General features: G+C 44.7%; 1 protein-coding gene across 2 annotated transcripts in view; it reads right to left on the bottom strand.

The window, feature by feature from the left end:
• Positions 1-14,975, bottom strand: part of pde11a (phosphodiesterase 11a) — a 37,718-nt gene extending 22,743 nt beyond the window's left edge. For both annotated transcript variants that reach the window (XM_023801700.2, XM_072700629.1), the window contains exons 1-5: positions 13,800-14,975; positions 12,365-12,523; positions 1,369-1,458; positions 637-777; positions 203-267 (exon numbers count right to left, since the gene is read on the bottom strand). In XM_023801700.2, the coding sequence (XP_023657468.1) occupies positions 203-267; positions 637-777; positions 1,369-1,458; positions 12,365-12,523; positions 13,800-14,567 (1,223 nt within the window). In that variant the 5' untranslated portion in view covers positions 14,568-14,975. The remainder of the gene's footprint in view (positions 1-202; positions 268-636; positions 778-1,368; positions 1,459-12,364; positions 12,524-13,799) is intronic.
• Between the last annotated feature and the right edge of the window lie 248 nt (positions 14,976-15,223).

The raw sequence follows: 15,223 nt of genomic DNA, 5'->3' as shown, positions 1-15,223 counted from the left end.
TATGTATAAATAGTGTGGTTTTGCATTGTCCTGACATTCTGTTTTCAAATCTGGAAACCCTTGCAAAATTACCATGTGAAACACTGCAGGTTCTCAGCAGCGGTACATTAAAATAAGATGCCATTCCGTTGGATTCATAAAGACCTATGGATGAGGCTGGTTGATGTATGGTTCAGACAAAATGACCAAATTCAGATCTCACCTGCTCTCTGCATCTGCGCTGCATTTGGGGGACAGCAACTCGAAGGATTTTGTAAATTTTACCACCTGGAGTTAAGCAGATAAAGCAAAACTTAGTTGTCATTTTTGTATTTTGTCTTTCATTTCCAGGTCCAAGTCTAGGAGGGTCAAGTTCTACATGAAGTCATTATTTTATGGAAACCCCTTCAAGGTGTACTATAATGTTGTGCTGGAGGAAAATGTATTACAGTGACGAGCTGTCATGGCAGTCAAGCTAAGGCTAAGCTAAACTGGAGAGTAGGCTAAGGCTAAGCTAAGCTAACCTGCAGTGTAAGCTAGGACTAAGCTAAGCTAAACTGGAGCATAGGCTAAGGCTAAGCTAGGCTAACCTGGAGCATAAGCTAGGGCTAAGCTAAGCTAAACTGGAGCGTAGGCCGCAGGGTGTAGGGCGCGCACCGGGGACTCGATATCCTCCAGCAGCTGCACAGAGCAACGCTCACACTTCAGCAGGGTCTGGGCTCGCTGCATGATCTTCCGCACAATCTTCTCCAGGTCTGTCTGCTCCTCAAACAGGTCATTTACCACCTCTAGGAGAGCCTGAGTATGCAGGAAATAAAGATTAATCATCGTGGCATGGAACTAGTGATGTACACATGGTCTGCTGGGTCAATGTGGTGTTAGTTTCTGGTATTTGAGGTATTTATTAAACAATCATCATAAATATAGAACTGAAAAAGTCTGAGGATACGCCAGAAGGTCAGATGGTTGACCTCCATAATTTAGTTGACGGGGTCAGCTTGACCCAAAGGCATCTGGTTAGCTCACTGAAACAGCAGGAACGGAGCGACGGTAATGAGATAAGGTGAAACGCTGCCCTCTCACCACCACATTGACCTCCCCCAGCACAGATCAATGCTGGGGGGTGTCAGGGCCGGCATCTGGGCCCTCCCGACGTGATTTATGCCCCGGATCTCCACCGCCCATTCCTCAGTTTGCACACCCAGCCACCCTGGGAGGAGAGGACCTGCTTCACAACCACCCCCCCCCACCCCCGCTGCTGTGCTTGTGAGTGGGACGATGGGGATCAATACCAATCCTGGTGGTCAGCAGTGGGGGGTGGGGTCGGCGCGTGTGTGCGTGGGCGGGGGTGGGATGTAGGGGGATTTGAAACTCTTCCATAAGCCTTACTCTGCTCCGGTCGTACTCCTTCCTGGAGGCTGCAAAGAGCTGGGCGTTGGAGATGGCGATTCCGCAGAAGGGGAGGTACATCTGCAGTACCTGGTGGAGGGGATCAGAACCAGGGTAAAGTGACATGGCTTACACCTCCCATTCCCAAGACCTCAAGTTCTCAGCTGAGATCAGCATGGAAGAAAATGCAAGCTTTCGGTGAATGTCTCCTAGACGCACAGTGTTTGCAGTTGAATCCACAAAGCAGAACACATGCTAACTTAATACATAGAATGCAATGCACTGTGCACCTAATGTAGCCAAAATGGAAGGTGTTTAGGGAGTAAGGGCAGCAGTTTCAATCGTCACATTTGAGAGCGTAACTAAGCAAAGCTACAAAACCTGCAGGGATTAGGTCCTGATAGTTTCTGACCACAGCAAAAGTATAAAAGGATAAGACACATAAAATTGATGTAGCAGGCATCATGATAACTGATTATATCCATTCACTTTAGCTAAAAGCGTTTACTATTAACTAAAAATATTATGGGATGGCATGATGGCTTAGTGACCTCCAGGCTCACCCTGACCCTGAATAAGTGAATAAGGTGGGTGCATGAATGTTTGTATTCCACTGATGTGTAAATGATTGAATGTTGCAACGAGCCCATTGCAATTAATCCAATATTGCTTACAGCAACAGCAATAATAATCATTCTAGGATTTGACCCTTAGGGGTTCTCAGCCCCCAGAAGAAATATGGGAAGTCACCCCCCATCACGATGATTAAATCTGTCAAGGTGGGAAGGGGGGGAGGGCTTCCACAATAAAGTTTGCTGGACAAATCACTAAATGGCATTTTTTTTTTAGAAAATTTATTTTCTAGCGGAGCAGAGAAAAAAATAGGAGAGCTGCCCCTAAATAGGATGTGGAACTGTCTATGGTCTTCATCATCATCATCATCATCATCATCATCATTTTAGAGGGAAAAGTCCCTCTTCGTTGGAATCACCTTCTCCCTGTGGTCTTCCTGTGGAATCTGGCCAGACTGCTTCACCAGAGCTGCCTGACGTACAGCTTCATTTATTAAGTATGATTTGTGAGGCTTCATTCTGAGCCGAGCTGCCACCACCTCTGCTGCAGCCACCCCAACCTCTCCGCCCACGGGTGTGGCTGCCGCAGCTGACCTTTAAACAAGTGCATCAGGTGACCACCTGACTGTGTTTTCCTCCCCTTGCGAGATGCTTAACCAGCTCTCCTCTACGAGCGATCAATACGATTCGCGCTGCCTTTTTTCGCTTGGGGCCGCGATCTGTTTGTCCACGTTAATGCCAGCATTGGGCTCGGCCCGGAAAGGTCCATAAAGCATCCGACCACCCCTCAGCCCTCAATCACTCCGAGGGGACTCCGAGGGGACTCCGACGGTCGACTGAAATGGCACCTGTCAGGTGAGCTCAAACAAGGCAGCCGGCCCCGGCGAGCGGATGCAAACAGGGACGCCATCCTTGGGTAAACCCCGCGTCCATCACACCCAGCAACAGATGCAGATGCGCTGATGGATGACATGGGGTTTGTGACGCAGCTAATAGAGTCGCATGGGGACAGAGACCCCTACAGGGTGGGGAGAGCAGGTGCAGACAGGCCAAGAAATCCACGGGGTCCCAGAGTACAAAAGAGGAAACATGCTCTGTGTTTCCAGGAAGTCACTCGGAAAAGCATCAGCTGTGACTGTTGTCCTAATAAAGCAAAGCCTCACCACCCACTACAGAAAACACCACAAAAAGCATCACAAGATCTTAAATTGTCCTTCCAGCTTCTTTGAGGCTTGTAGGAAGATGAAGATTTTCCCAACCCAGATGCATTTCCATCCATATGAGATAAGATAGCAGATTGAAATCTTCATTAATTTCCACAAAAACATAGGAAATCCTACAAAACACCTGGGACATCCTTGTGAAAAACCACTTTAGACTGGTTCATATGAAAACTACAATACGAAAATTCACAACAAAATAAGCATATAAACAAACCATAAAAACACACACATATAAAATCCAAGCCATCACAACTGAATCCTGAAAGTATAGTCACTATACATAAATAGATCATATTTGTGTGACTCAGTAGAAACATGATAGACTGCAGCTAACTTTCTTTATCTCTACCTAAGCTAGCTTCATTTCGGATTGACTTTTATTTTGACAAATAAAGGAGACAGAAGAATGCAAATGGATAATGGCAAACAGTGATGATTGGCCCTCTGGCAACACTGAGACTCTGGGTCCAGCAGGCTCATAGGATCTGTGGGATAGGTTTAATATACACCGCAGCCCCCAGAGACTCCGGTATGGATCCCATTTGCACCGACTGAGAGGATTTTCATAAGAAGAACAGGTTGCTCTAATTGGAGGCTTACGGCAGGGAATTGGGGGCGCCCTGTTGTGGCCTGATCAGTATACAGTTCATTCATAATGAAGCTAACTGACCCGGGCTCTGGGGAGTCCCCGCCTGCTGATGCCGGATCAGATTGCAGTCTGACCACAGCTTATCCTCACTACCTTACTGCACATAGCAGAAGGCCAGGAGAGGCCTGTTTGCTGTCTGTAATGGTACAAGCAGGCCCAGCATGATATGTGATGTTAATATCGATATCACATGTTACACACATGCAGTTCTCACATAGCAAGGACTGTGACAGCCAGCTGGGTTGAGACTATCAATAAGGTACATTTCTACTCTGTCATTAGCAAGCTTTGCAATTTTAATGATGGTTCCTTTTCAAGATTATTTGGTATATGTTTAAAAAATTTGACGTAAAGTTTTTGCACGAGCTTTGCACGTCCTCTCCAAGCCGATTATGATCATTTTTGTCCTCATGGAGCATTCGAGAAATTGAACAAAATGAGGGAGGAGGAGAAAAGCGAACGGAAACTGGTCACCAATAGACATTCATCTTCCATTGAAAGGAAATAATTCCATAAAGTCAATATTGAGCAAAATCAAGTGATTTCATTGGCACAATTCACGGTAGCTTATCTGGAAGATTCTACTGGCAAATAAGACGCAGCTCCAATTAGGTTATTTTGGGTACATTTTCAACCACTTTTTTGTTTTATAAATATCACAATGCGGGATGCCAGTCCATCACACGGGACACGCAGATGTTTACCACGGGCACTTTAGCTACCTGCACATCTTGGGGGTAGGGGGGACAGAGGGGAAACGGGGGGAAGGTAAAATATCCAGCGGAAGGTCACACAACACAGAGGCAGATCATGCAAAATCTGGGGGCGGGATTACAAGGTGTGAGGTACCAATGGCGTGGTGCCACCCTCATTCACAGGCTGCTAACAGGAAATGCCGTCTGACAGCCAGTCAGCAGGCCACTGTTACTTGAACTCTGCATAGGTGTGTAGCAGTGTGAAATCATTCATTCCTTTCATATAACTCAAAAGCACAAAAATGACTAAATATTAAAGTTTATCAATTTATTTATTCATTTTTTATTTGCAGAAGATGACAATTAATGATGAATTGAATAGTAGGAAATGCTTCTGTGAAATTCAAAAATACAAATAAAACCTCCCTTGTAGCTCCTGATTCCCCCTAAGGATTATGGGTCGCCCTTAAAGAAAGGCTGAATTTAAAGGCCCACAATGGTAGAAGGAAACCGTCAAATTATAATAGCAACCTAGTCCTTTGCACAGCTTTCACTGTGAAAATCCCCCCTCCTCGCTTAAACTATGTTGTTTTTCAATTCCACCCATGAAGGCCACACCATTGTCGACTTTGTGGCCAGTGGGTGCGACGATGATAAGGGGGGTAATCACAAAAATGGGAATGGCTGGAACATATTTTCTTTTGGGAATGGGAGTGAGGGGGGAGGTGGAATGTCCTTCATTTCACCCTGAATTGTGTGCACTCTCTCTGTCTCACTTTCTTTGTCTCACTCTCTCTGTCTCTCTCTCTGTCTCACTCTCTCTGTCTCTCTCTCTCTGTCTTTCTCTCTGAGCTGCACGATGGCAGCCAGGCCCCAAACCTGTGGCCTTCATCTCCACTTGACATCGCCAGGGTTGTCTTCATTTGCGTCAGAGCGGGACGCGGTTCCTTTCAGAGCTGCCCTTCTCTGATTGTTCATTATAGAAGCGCCATCAGATATTTATACCGGAGGAATGCGCAGTGTGAAATTTCACGGGGCTGTTCGCACGTTCTTACGTCCCTCTGAACGATTCCGTCAGATTAAAGAGAGAGGGACGACCCGCCTGTCCTCCCTGCTGAGTCCCTTCATAGGCCTCCCGATGGCAAATGTCTTCTGAAACAACACTCCCAAACAACACTCCCAAACAACACTCCCAAAAACACTTTCTGTGATATATTCCTTTAAATTAAATGTATGTTTTACATACTGCAGTTGTCCCAAGGCACTGATTAGAGTGCGTGGCCATCTATTATTACATCATTTATATAAAACGGTGCACGAAATAGGAAAAAAGGGAAGAGGGAAAGAAAGAATGCCTGAAGACAATGGAGGAAAGGAACTAAAAAAAACCTCTGGGGGTCCATGCTAACATTATATAAAACAGAGAAAATGAGTGTGCTTTAATAAAAGCAAGATGTACACTGTGGTCATAATCAGAGTCCATCAGTGAGCAAGTTCTCCAAGCAGGTCTGTGTAATCTGAGAGATTATTGGCCGCATCCATGGGAGATAAAGAATTAGATTCTCACAACAGGAATTTTACCTCCACATGAAGACACAAAAAAAAACATTTATGGCCACTCAAGTACTGGTCTATGACCGTGGATGCAAGTGTTGCTATATATTATACAACACAGCAGATTATTGACCATTGAACATACCCGTCTGGAAGCATCTCAATAAGGACAATGCCCAGATGGAGGATAAAACATTCTCAGCAGGAGTAATAACACTTCTCTCTCGCCAGCCTCTCATTAGCTGCAGTACACCTGCTCTCGGCCTGCAGAAACGACGACACTAATCTAATTATTACACATCTGAACAGAGGGAGAGGCCGCTTATGAAACGCCCTCGACAGCCACAGCGCTCGCCTTCAATCGGCCGCCCTCAGTCGGCTCCAGAGGACCCCACCCCCCCAGGCCGCAGAACGCAGTAAAACAGCAACTCGTTCACAGCTCCGGGGGGCGTTGGGCTGCGGGTGACGTGGGAAATGCAAGCCACATAGCGCAGGAGGTATGGAAGGTCCTCCAGAGGTGTCCCTGATTCGGCAGTGACCCATGGCCTACGGGACGCATCTGAACAAGGGGGGGCATAAAGTCCTGTTCACTCGTCTGTTTGTTTTTTAAAAACTCAGAACCTTCTGTTTATAAAATGTTATGTAAATCTGACTTTTATTAATAAAGTTTATTGGTTTGCATTAAATTATTTAAGTAAAATTTTCAGTCAGTGTTTTTAATGATGCACCAAAAGTTATCCATCCCCCCCCAGTTCCATGGTCCGTGCAATGACCGACTGCATTCGTTATCAGAACAAACCACACCAGATTGGAATAGAATGCCAATAGTGATTATATTTGTTTGTATTTCACTTCCCAGTCCTGAGCCAGTGTTTTCTTAGAGGGTGAGCCATTTAAATCAGAGTGAAGAACAAAAATCAAATGAAACGAATGTAGTGTTTAATCAGAGCTTAACTCCAGGGCCTTTGGAGAGGGCTCTGACTTAGCCCGACTGTGCTAATATGCTAATGTGCTCCGTAGACTCTCTTCCCGCGCATGGAAACAGTGAGGAGCTGTTCTGGCCTGATTTTGGAATCGGTTTATCAGCATGGTCCATCGAACGAGGTGTTGCCGACGGCCGAGCTGGAAATCTGGCCACTATCACGCAAAAGAGCGCTACGGGGTTGGCATTAGCCGGCGTTTGCTATCAAAAGGGAAACCCTGGTAGACAAACACTTAGTGCCTGGATAAAAGGCTCAGGGTGAAGCGTGTCATTGCAGTTTCACAGCACTTTTCCTATACAACACTGATATATTTCCGTCCAAGACAATAAAAGAGGCTTCTGGCACCATCACCACTGCGTTGGACAGTCGCTAATGAACCTGTGCTCCTCCCCGGTACCCGGAGTCTGCTAACTGCTCCTGAGAGTGATTATTACCCGAATGCGACTATCTGGAGGGCTGCTGCGAGCGACGGCATTCATGCCAAGCGGGCTGGGTGGCACTTTTATCTGAAGCTACTTGCACATTTTTGAAACATTTATGCAGCTGTATGTTTTACCAGAGCAACAGAGGTTATGTAATTTGATCTAGGGGAACCTAAAAGGGCTCCAACTGGGATCTAAGATGGGAATGTTCTGGTTATGATTTAACATATTTTTCCATCGCAGCGCCTTCCGAAGCTACCTGGTACTTTCAAAAAATAGCCAGCATACTCTCTTGAATTATTGTTATTATTATTATTATTATTAATAATAATAATAATGTAATTATTATACTTACATTATTATAATTATTATAATCCTCTTACATACAAAATTTGAATGTAAATCTGAATAGTGCTGCCTTTTTCATTGGTAATATTGGGATTTTCGGGTATTCATGGATAGAAAAGGATATTTCAAGAGCTTTCATCTTCCAGGATGGTGCCCTACGCAGGCTTCCTGTAAATTCGCCACCCACTCCTTACGAGGCCATCAGTGGCTTGGGGTAACGATTGCGTTGGTAAGCGGCAGGCACACATGCAGCCAAATGCACAGCAAGACTGTCATGTTCTCCTCGGATGGATGAACGTAATATCAGCTAAGCATATTACCACCCTCCTTCGACTCAGTTTGACAGAGAAATAAGCAGTCAGAGTGTAATCCTGTAATCACTACAGCAGAGTAGCAGTTATGGGATTCTTACTTACTCTGTTTTATTTATCTGTGTGTAGGGTTACTATGCAAATGAAGAGCAAGAAGCAAGCGGTCAAACAGCGACTGACAAATCAGGGTTAGCTAGTCTTTGGAGCAACTGGGGTTAAGGGCCTTATGGTGAAACCATTCTGCCGACCCTGGGATTTGAAGCAACAACCTTCTGATCACATGCACAGCACCCTAACCTGCTGCACCACACACTGCCCAAACTCACCGGAAGTGATAAAACAAACTTCTGAGAGAAAAACTGAACCCACTCTGATAGGTTGAACAGGCAAACAGAAATACTGAATTAGCCAAAAGATGGCAGAGTGACATCATCCTGGGAACCAAGGCCAGTGACATTCGATGGCAATGAAACACAAAAGCAGGGCCCACTAGAGAAATGTAATTTCCGCTCGGATTCAGCACAAATATTCAGCTGTGCAAAGAAATTTAAAAACTGGAGTTACAGCTCAATCAAAATTTTTCACATCCATTTATACACAAAATATATGACATAGTAATACTGCGTTTTGAGCCTCTTGCAAACCTTTCAAAAGTGACAGCGTACCCAAACTACATGACATGTCTTCCTGATTACAATTTTCACTCTTTCTTTCTCTCTCTTGTAATTATTATATGATGCATAACAGCAAAACAATAGCAAATAAACAATAAGCTGTAACCTTTAGAATACACTGTTAGTCCTCAGATTCCAGAAGTGTTATTTAAAGGCATTAGTAGCTGCTCATGTTCTGCTCTGATGTGCCAAAAGTGTGCATGTGTTTTTTTTCTCCTGAACTCGAAAAAAAAGGAAAAAAACAGGATGTTGTCCAACTGATTAAGAACATTCAGCAATTTCAATATTGACACGCTTACAGAATGTTCCAGTCTAAAATGGCAGCTTTCGAGGCTGCATTACTAATTCAGCGGTAAGCACCTCCAGCATAAGCACAATTCTGACACAACGTGGACGCGCAGTGTGAGGACGGAGAACAACTGGTGGCTTTTCATTCTGCATCTGCGGCGTGCAGGGGGGGGTATGGAGCTCGTCTGGCTAAGCCACGCCCCCCCCCTCGCCCTACCCCACCCTATAGCTCATATCTGTGTATTTACAACTCATACTCTCACAGAAGCATGCAGAGGCACTTTTTTGATCGCATGTAATGCGATGCAACCCGCAGCCCCCTGGTGCTCATAAGACAGACGGAAAAATGGTTTTTAAGAATCCAGCTAATTTAACAAGAGGTTTGTGAACAGTGCAGGGAAGGTAGTGTCCGAAGACCAAGGGTATGAGCAACCCGTCAGCTGGACAGGTGCTATGCGGGGGGCGGGGGGGGGGGATCCCGATCACCCTGACGCTGCTCAGAGGTCCAGATGAGTTATTGTGCCAAATTACATCTCATTATGCACTAGCAGATCCTGTCAGGATGATCAACAGGAGGCATGAGTTCACTGCTACATACCCAGAATTTATTATTCTCCATGCTGACTTCTCTCTCTCCTGGCCATCTCACACCTTCGCTAAGAACGCAAATTTAAAGCCTTGGACTTCACAGTCCAGCCTGAGCGCACGTGGCCTGCGTTCCACCCAGCCCTCCTGCAGTCCAGGCTACGCCCATTTGTCAGAACCATTAAAGGCTGCTGTTTCTTGGTGTGAGAGCAACTCAAAATGTTATTGGCTGCAGGGCAAACTCAGCCAATCCTGCTCTATTAATTTTTAATCACCTGTTAAGTATTAAATACTTAATTACTGTCTTGCAGAAACTCGTGTGAATAAAGAGGAGGAAACTACACAACCAGTAGCAGTTCATGTGCAACTGATTCAGTTGGCATAATATTTGGAGACTCAGCAAAGAAGTCTTACAGTTTAAAATGCTGTAAATAAGTATAAGCAAATAAGCACAAAATATCTCAAACAACAAAAGGAAAGAACTGAACAAAAATGTTTACATACAAACATTGTCCGGTTTGGCTCCAGCTGAAAGATCACTACAATTACCATTACCCTCAGGGCCTATAAAACCAGATGCATGATGGGACATCAATGAAGGTGCCACACGCGTTGATATAAACACTGCCGACAGGGGCATTTGGGAACGAAAACTATAATTGTAAGTGTCAAGTAGACTTCGCTTGATAAGTTATGTCCTTCAGGCACAGTACTCTTCAGCTGGCTGGGCTGACCATGGTACAAACTCAGGAAAGGACTCTGGAGGTCTAGCTCTGAAGCCTGCGTCGGAAAGGCGGCTCAGAGTCACTGCTCAGAGTCATTTTGACAGAACAGTGCACTCAACACTTTGCTGCCAAAAACGTCTACACGACCATTCATTAGGAAATACTGCATAAGCCGGTACTCAGACAAAAGAGAGATCAGCCATGTCGTGTGATTAAGCGCTATTGCGTCATCTGAAACGTGTCTGCGATCTGGTGCCTTTAAAATCGACGGGTGGCTTTTGCCAAGATCTTTGGAGGGAGGAACAGGAGCTGCGTATCAGAAGACATACATGATCCTACTCCATAAATTTCATGTCAGGAGACAGCCAGTGGTCCATTTTTTGTTGTTTTGATCAACAGTTGATTCAGCAATCTGTCATGTTTATGGTATCAAACGTACAGAGTGTGATGAAACATAAAAAGTGCATCAATCAGTACGAAGTTTAACACAGCCTTGTTCCCTGTAACCTGTAAAATGCTCTACAGCTCCCTATGAACCAACACAAAACCCATGGTAGAAAGGAATGGATGGATGGATAAATGGTATGCTTAAGATGTTTCTGTCACAAAGCAATTTATTGGATGCGCAACGCAACCATTTCCCAAGGTGCACAGGCATTAATATCTCTGCCTTCTGAAATTTCGTTACCGCGCCATCACTCGATAGTGGTAAATTGAAGTGAATTAAAGGAAGTTGCCACAAGTTGAAACCGAAGACGGCCCTCGATGTATCCTGCCTTGGAATGAAACGAAAGATGTTTCTCTTCTTTTTAATAAACTCTCGGCATCTCGAGTGCCTTAACTCGTGGTTTATTATCGACTGGATAAATCGTCAGGAATTATCTTTTCCCCCAGGCATGCCTGCTCAGATAATTGAGAATCACATGACCAACAAGAGATTCAGTTTAAAGGCCCAGAAACTCCGCATTGCTACCAAGCCTTCGGAGGCCTCAGCACACTCTACCAACGTGAAGGAAAAAGAGGCCTTTTATAATAAAAGAGAGTATTGTTCAATCGGCAGCTGAATCTGACGTATGCTTGGTGTCTGTAAAAGATACACACAGAAGTCATAATCATCTGTTTATACTACGACTACTTAATTTGATCAGTGTTATGGAGATAAACGATGAAGCTGGTCCATACAACACCAAACAGAAATCTTAATGTAATGCATTTTGTCCCTAAAGATGCATGTATATCTGCTCAAAACACCATCTATAGAGTGCATTTCTATAGAATAATTCTCTTGGTGCTTTTCGCTCCACAATTTTACCCCATTTATGCTGTCCCCAGCTGTCTGGGGCGAAAGATGCAGAGGTGCACGGTCTAGCTGCAAACTGCTTCACAAGTGGGCTGCTTTTTTTGCAAACTCAGTAGTCGCATGGCACATGGGGGGGGGGGGGGGGGAAGTGGCAGCTAATGCTGACTGGAGGAATCACAGGTCTGCTCCCTCCTGACAGCTGCGGGCCAACAGGAGGAGAAGCTGTTAATTCAGTTGTGCTACGGTAAGTCATTGGGTCCCTAGATAAAAAAAAACACACACAGACGCAATCAATCGGTGGACCACATCCACTGTGCGTCATTTCCGGAACATTCTACCTAAGCTCATGAAACTCTTAGAAGCTCTTCTTTCACAATTCCATTAGCCACTCGCTTTTTATCAAACTGTCGTCTGCTTTTCAAAAGAGACCCAACATGACGCCCTTTAGCTGCATGTGTGAATGGATATTGTGAGTTTCAGAAAATGGGATGGTCTAGACAAAAGAGTCTCATGGATATCATACATCTAGCATCTGTCGGGGTAATGAAGGCCCAGTGCGGGTTCAATGGGCTGCATTGTATGGGGCTGCACATGGCAAAGGGCTGTCCCCCCCCCCCCCCCACCACCACCACAGAAATGCCATAAATATCACATGAGGTCCCGGTACCTTCTCGTCATCCTCGGTGAAGGGGGCCCCTCCCGGGTTCTTGTTGATGGCCTGGGCGACTCCGATGATCTCGCCGTCGCTGTTGCGGATGGGCATACACAGCAGCGACTTCGTCTTGTACCCCGTCAGCTTGTCGATTTCATCGCTGAAGCGACGGTCCTGGAACAAGGGGACACAATGAGTGCCTTCATAGCTCAGTGATCTCAGTTCCTCCAGGAGAGTGAACAGAGCATTCCAAAATAATGCAACAGATGTTACTGGAATCGATATTAACCATTTTGGACACATCCGCTCTAATATGAGCTATATCATTTATGACCAATTGCTTTTTCTAATAACGTGGCTTTACCCAAACTAGACAGTTTTGGCTGCTGCACTGAATATTTCAGTTCCTACAGGAACTGCAAAGTTAAAATCTGTTCGTTTTAGAACTGTTTTCGGATTGGGACAAATTTCACCTGTCCAAGTTTTGATTGATATCAAGTGACATGAATGGACAATGTCTTCCTATAAGCTGTTGCTGACTAGGGCATTAGTAAAAGATCCCTGTTCTCGACATTAAAGTTTAACAATTTTATTCCACTAAATGAATCTCTAACATTTATCTGTGACTTATATATGATGATTTTTTTGGTTATAAATGGTTTCTGCAAAAGTAACAGCCTCGTTACCTTAAAAAACAGTATTTACCAGGAAAACCACTCCAAAAAATTACGTTATTGTTCTAAATCATATTCATTACAAACCATAATTGTAAATATATATCGCCTAAAGTGGCATGTAGTTATATTGGCAATGTAAATAAAGAGTGATTCAATTAAAAATGAAAGAAGCTGCAATCAACGGTATATTTGTGCGTAATGAATATATTTTAGTTGTAGAAAGCGCAGTCAATTACCTGTCGAATGTGCTAAATGAATGTGAAATATACGGCACGTGTTGAAAATTCATGAAAGCAGTTATGTAATACACGACGTACTAAGGGAAATAACGGTTTTATTCGTGATTAACTGAATACTGTAGTAGCCTACATACTTCCACGAATTCTGATTAGAAAGTAAGACTAGCAGAATGTTCCAGTACTTCAATGTGATTGAACGACGATGATGATGATGATTATTGTTGTTGTTATTATTATTATTATTATGTTAGTTTTATTGTTGTTGTTTTATTACTATATACTGGGCAAAGCCAAAATAGCTCCGAAAAGTAAAATACACGAGAAGAGTCCATGTTTTTTGTACTCTCGGGCTTTTTTCACTTGTAGGTTCCGATCCAATTTTGCCACCTCGCCGTTATAGGATTCAAACTTCATGATTATCATAGAATAACCGTTTTTGCCACGAAATCATGATATTTGAAAATAATGCATGGTTATGAGAAATTATGTCCCAGTACTGTCTGATTGCGCAAAACGTTATGTAAGCACACGCACCTGATATGCATCGGGGATGTTGACGGTCTCTCCGTGCTCAGCCACATACCCGATGATCCCCTTTCCCCAGGGCACCTGCACTTCGTCCGAGTTGCTCAGGGAGGGCAACACCGTGGTACCTGCGTGCACATCAAAGAATTTGGACACCAAGGTCTTCTTATTGGCCGTGCCTTCAACCAAAAACAAGGAACAGCGGTCCGCGTCCACCATAATACAGACGAAAACCAGGATCTTGTAGCTGAGGCTCGTTAAATCCAGATCGTTGGAGATGTCTTTCACTAGCTCCAGGAAAAACTCCCTCTCGTTGTGCTCTTTGAGATAGTATTTGAAATCCACAGCCGTGGATGGGTACTGGGGTATGTTCACTCGGGACTCCAGCAGTGCACTCAGGATGTGGGCAGTGGTCGGGGGCAGCGAGCTGGCTTTCCTCAGCAGTGCCCTTCTCCGCATGCTGGTCAGAGGTTCCTGGGCCCTGGAGTTGACGTGCTCATCATACGTCCTGTTGGCGTTGATGGCTTTAGACCTGGCAAAAGTTTTCCGCAGTTCCTTCTGCGATGCCCGCCGCTTCAATCCGTCACTCGTGCTCGCCCAGCTCTCTTTCCTGCTGTTGCTTTTATCCGGATCGGCAGATTTGTTCGCCTGGTGGTTCTTGAGCCATTTCTCCACCATGCTGTAGCTTCCTTTGCGGTTGAGATAATCTTCAAATAGTTCTGGGTGCTTGTCAAGAAAACTTTCCACATCCGAGAAGTCTATGCTGGGAACCTCCATGTCTATAGCGTCGCTGGTTCAAGATCACATAACGTATGGGCATCTATGGCGAAGAAACTCCCACTTGACATGTAAATAAATGCATTTAAGAATGTTTCACCTAAGAGTCACTGAGAGCTACCTATTTCTGAAAATGTATATCCTCCAAATCATGCCGTTAGAAGAAGCACAGGAGGGACAAGTGAACCGGTTCTGCTGGGGAAAATGATCGCCGTCCATTTATCCATTTCCCTCAAGGCAGACTCCTACTTTTTGTCCTGATGTGTTGCCTTTGATGCCGGGGCTCTTGAAAGCTCAGTGCCCTCCTTTCTGTCTGAGTTGCTCGGTGCGCCGAGGCTGCGCTGCCGCTGAGCTGGACCAGTGAGGAGAGCGAGCGGATCCTCCCCGCAGCCGGCGTGACGTGGGCGCCGGGGAAGGTTTGTATTTCGCCGGCTCGGCCCCGTCATCGTAATATATTCATTTTTTTTTTCTTTCATTTGAATACTGCTGGAAAGTCTTCTGGAATTTGTAATTTACAAACGGACATGTTTCTGTCGTACACGTTTTTTTTTAAGACGTATGATAATGATAACCATTAATTATTATATAAACGACGTTTTCTCAGTTTATTAACGAACTTTATGATCCTCCTCCCAGTAGGATTCAAATTACCCCCT

The sequence above is a fragment of the Paramormyrops kingsleyae genome, chromosome 16 (genome assembly GCF_048594095.1).
Source record: "Paramormyrops kingsleyae isolate MSU_618 chromosome 16, PKINGS_0.4, whole genome shotgun sequence".
Classification (NCBI taxonomy): Eukaryota; Metazoa; Chordata; class Actinopteri; order Osteoglossiformes; family Mormyridae; genus Paramormyrops; species Paramormyrops kingsleyae.
This window is presented reverse-complemented; position numbering and strand designations above follow the sequence as displayed.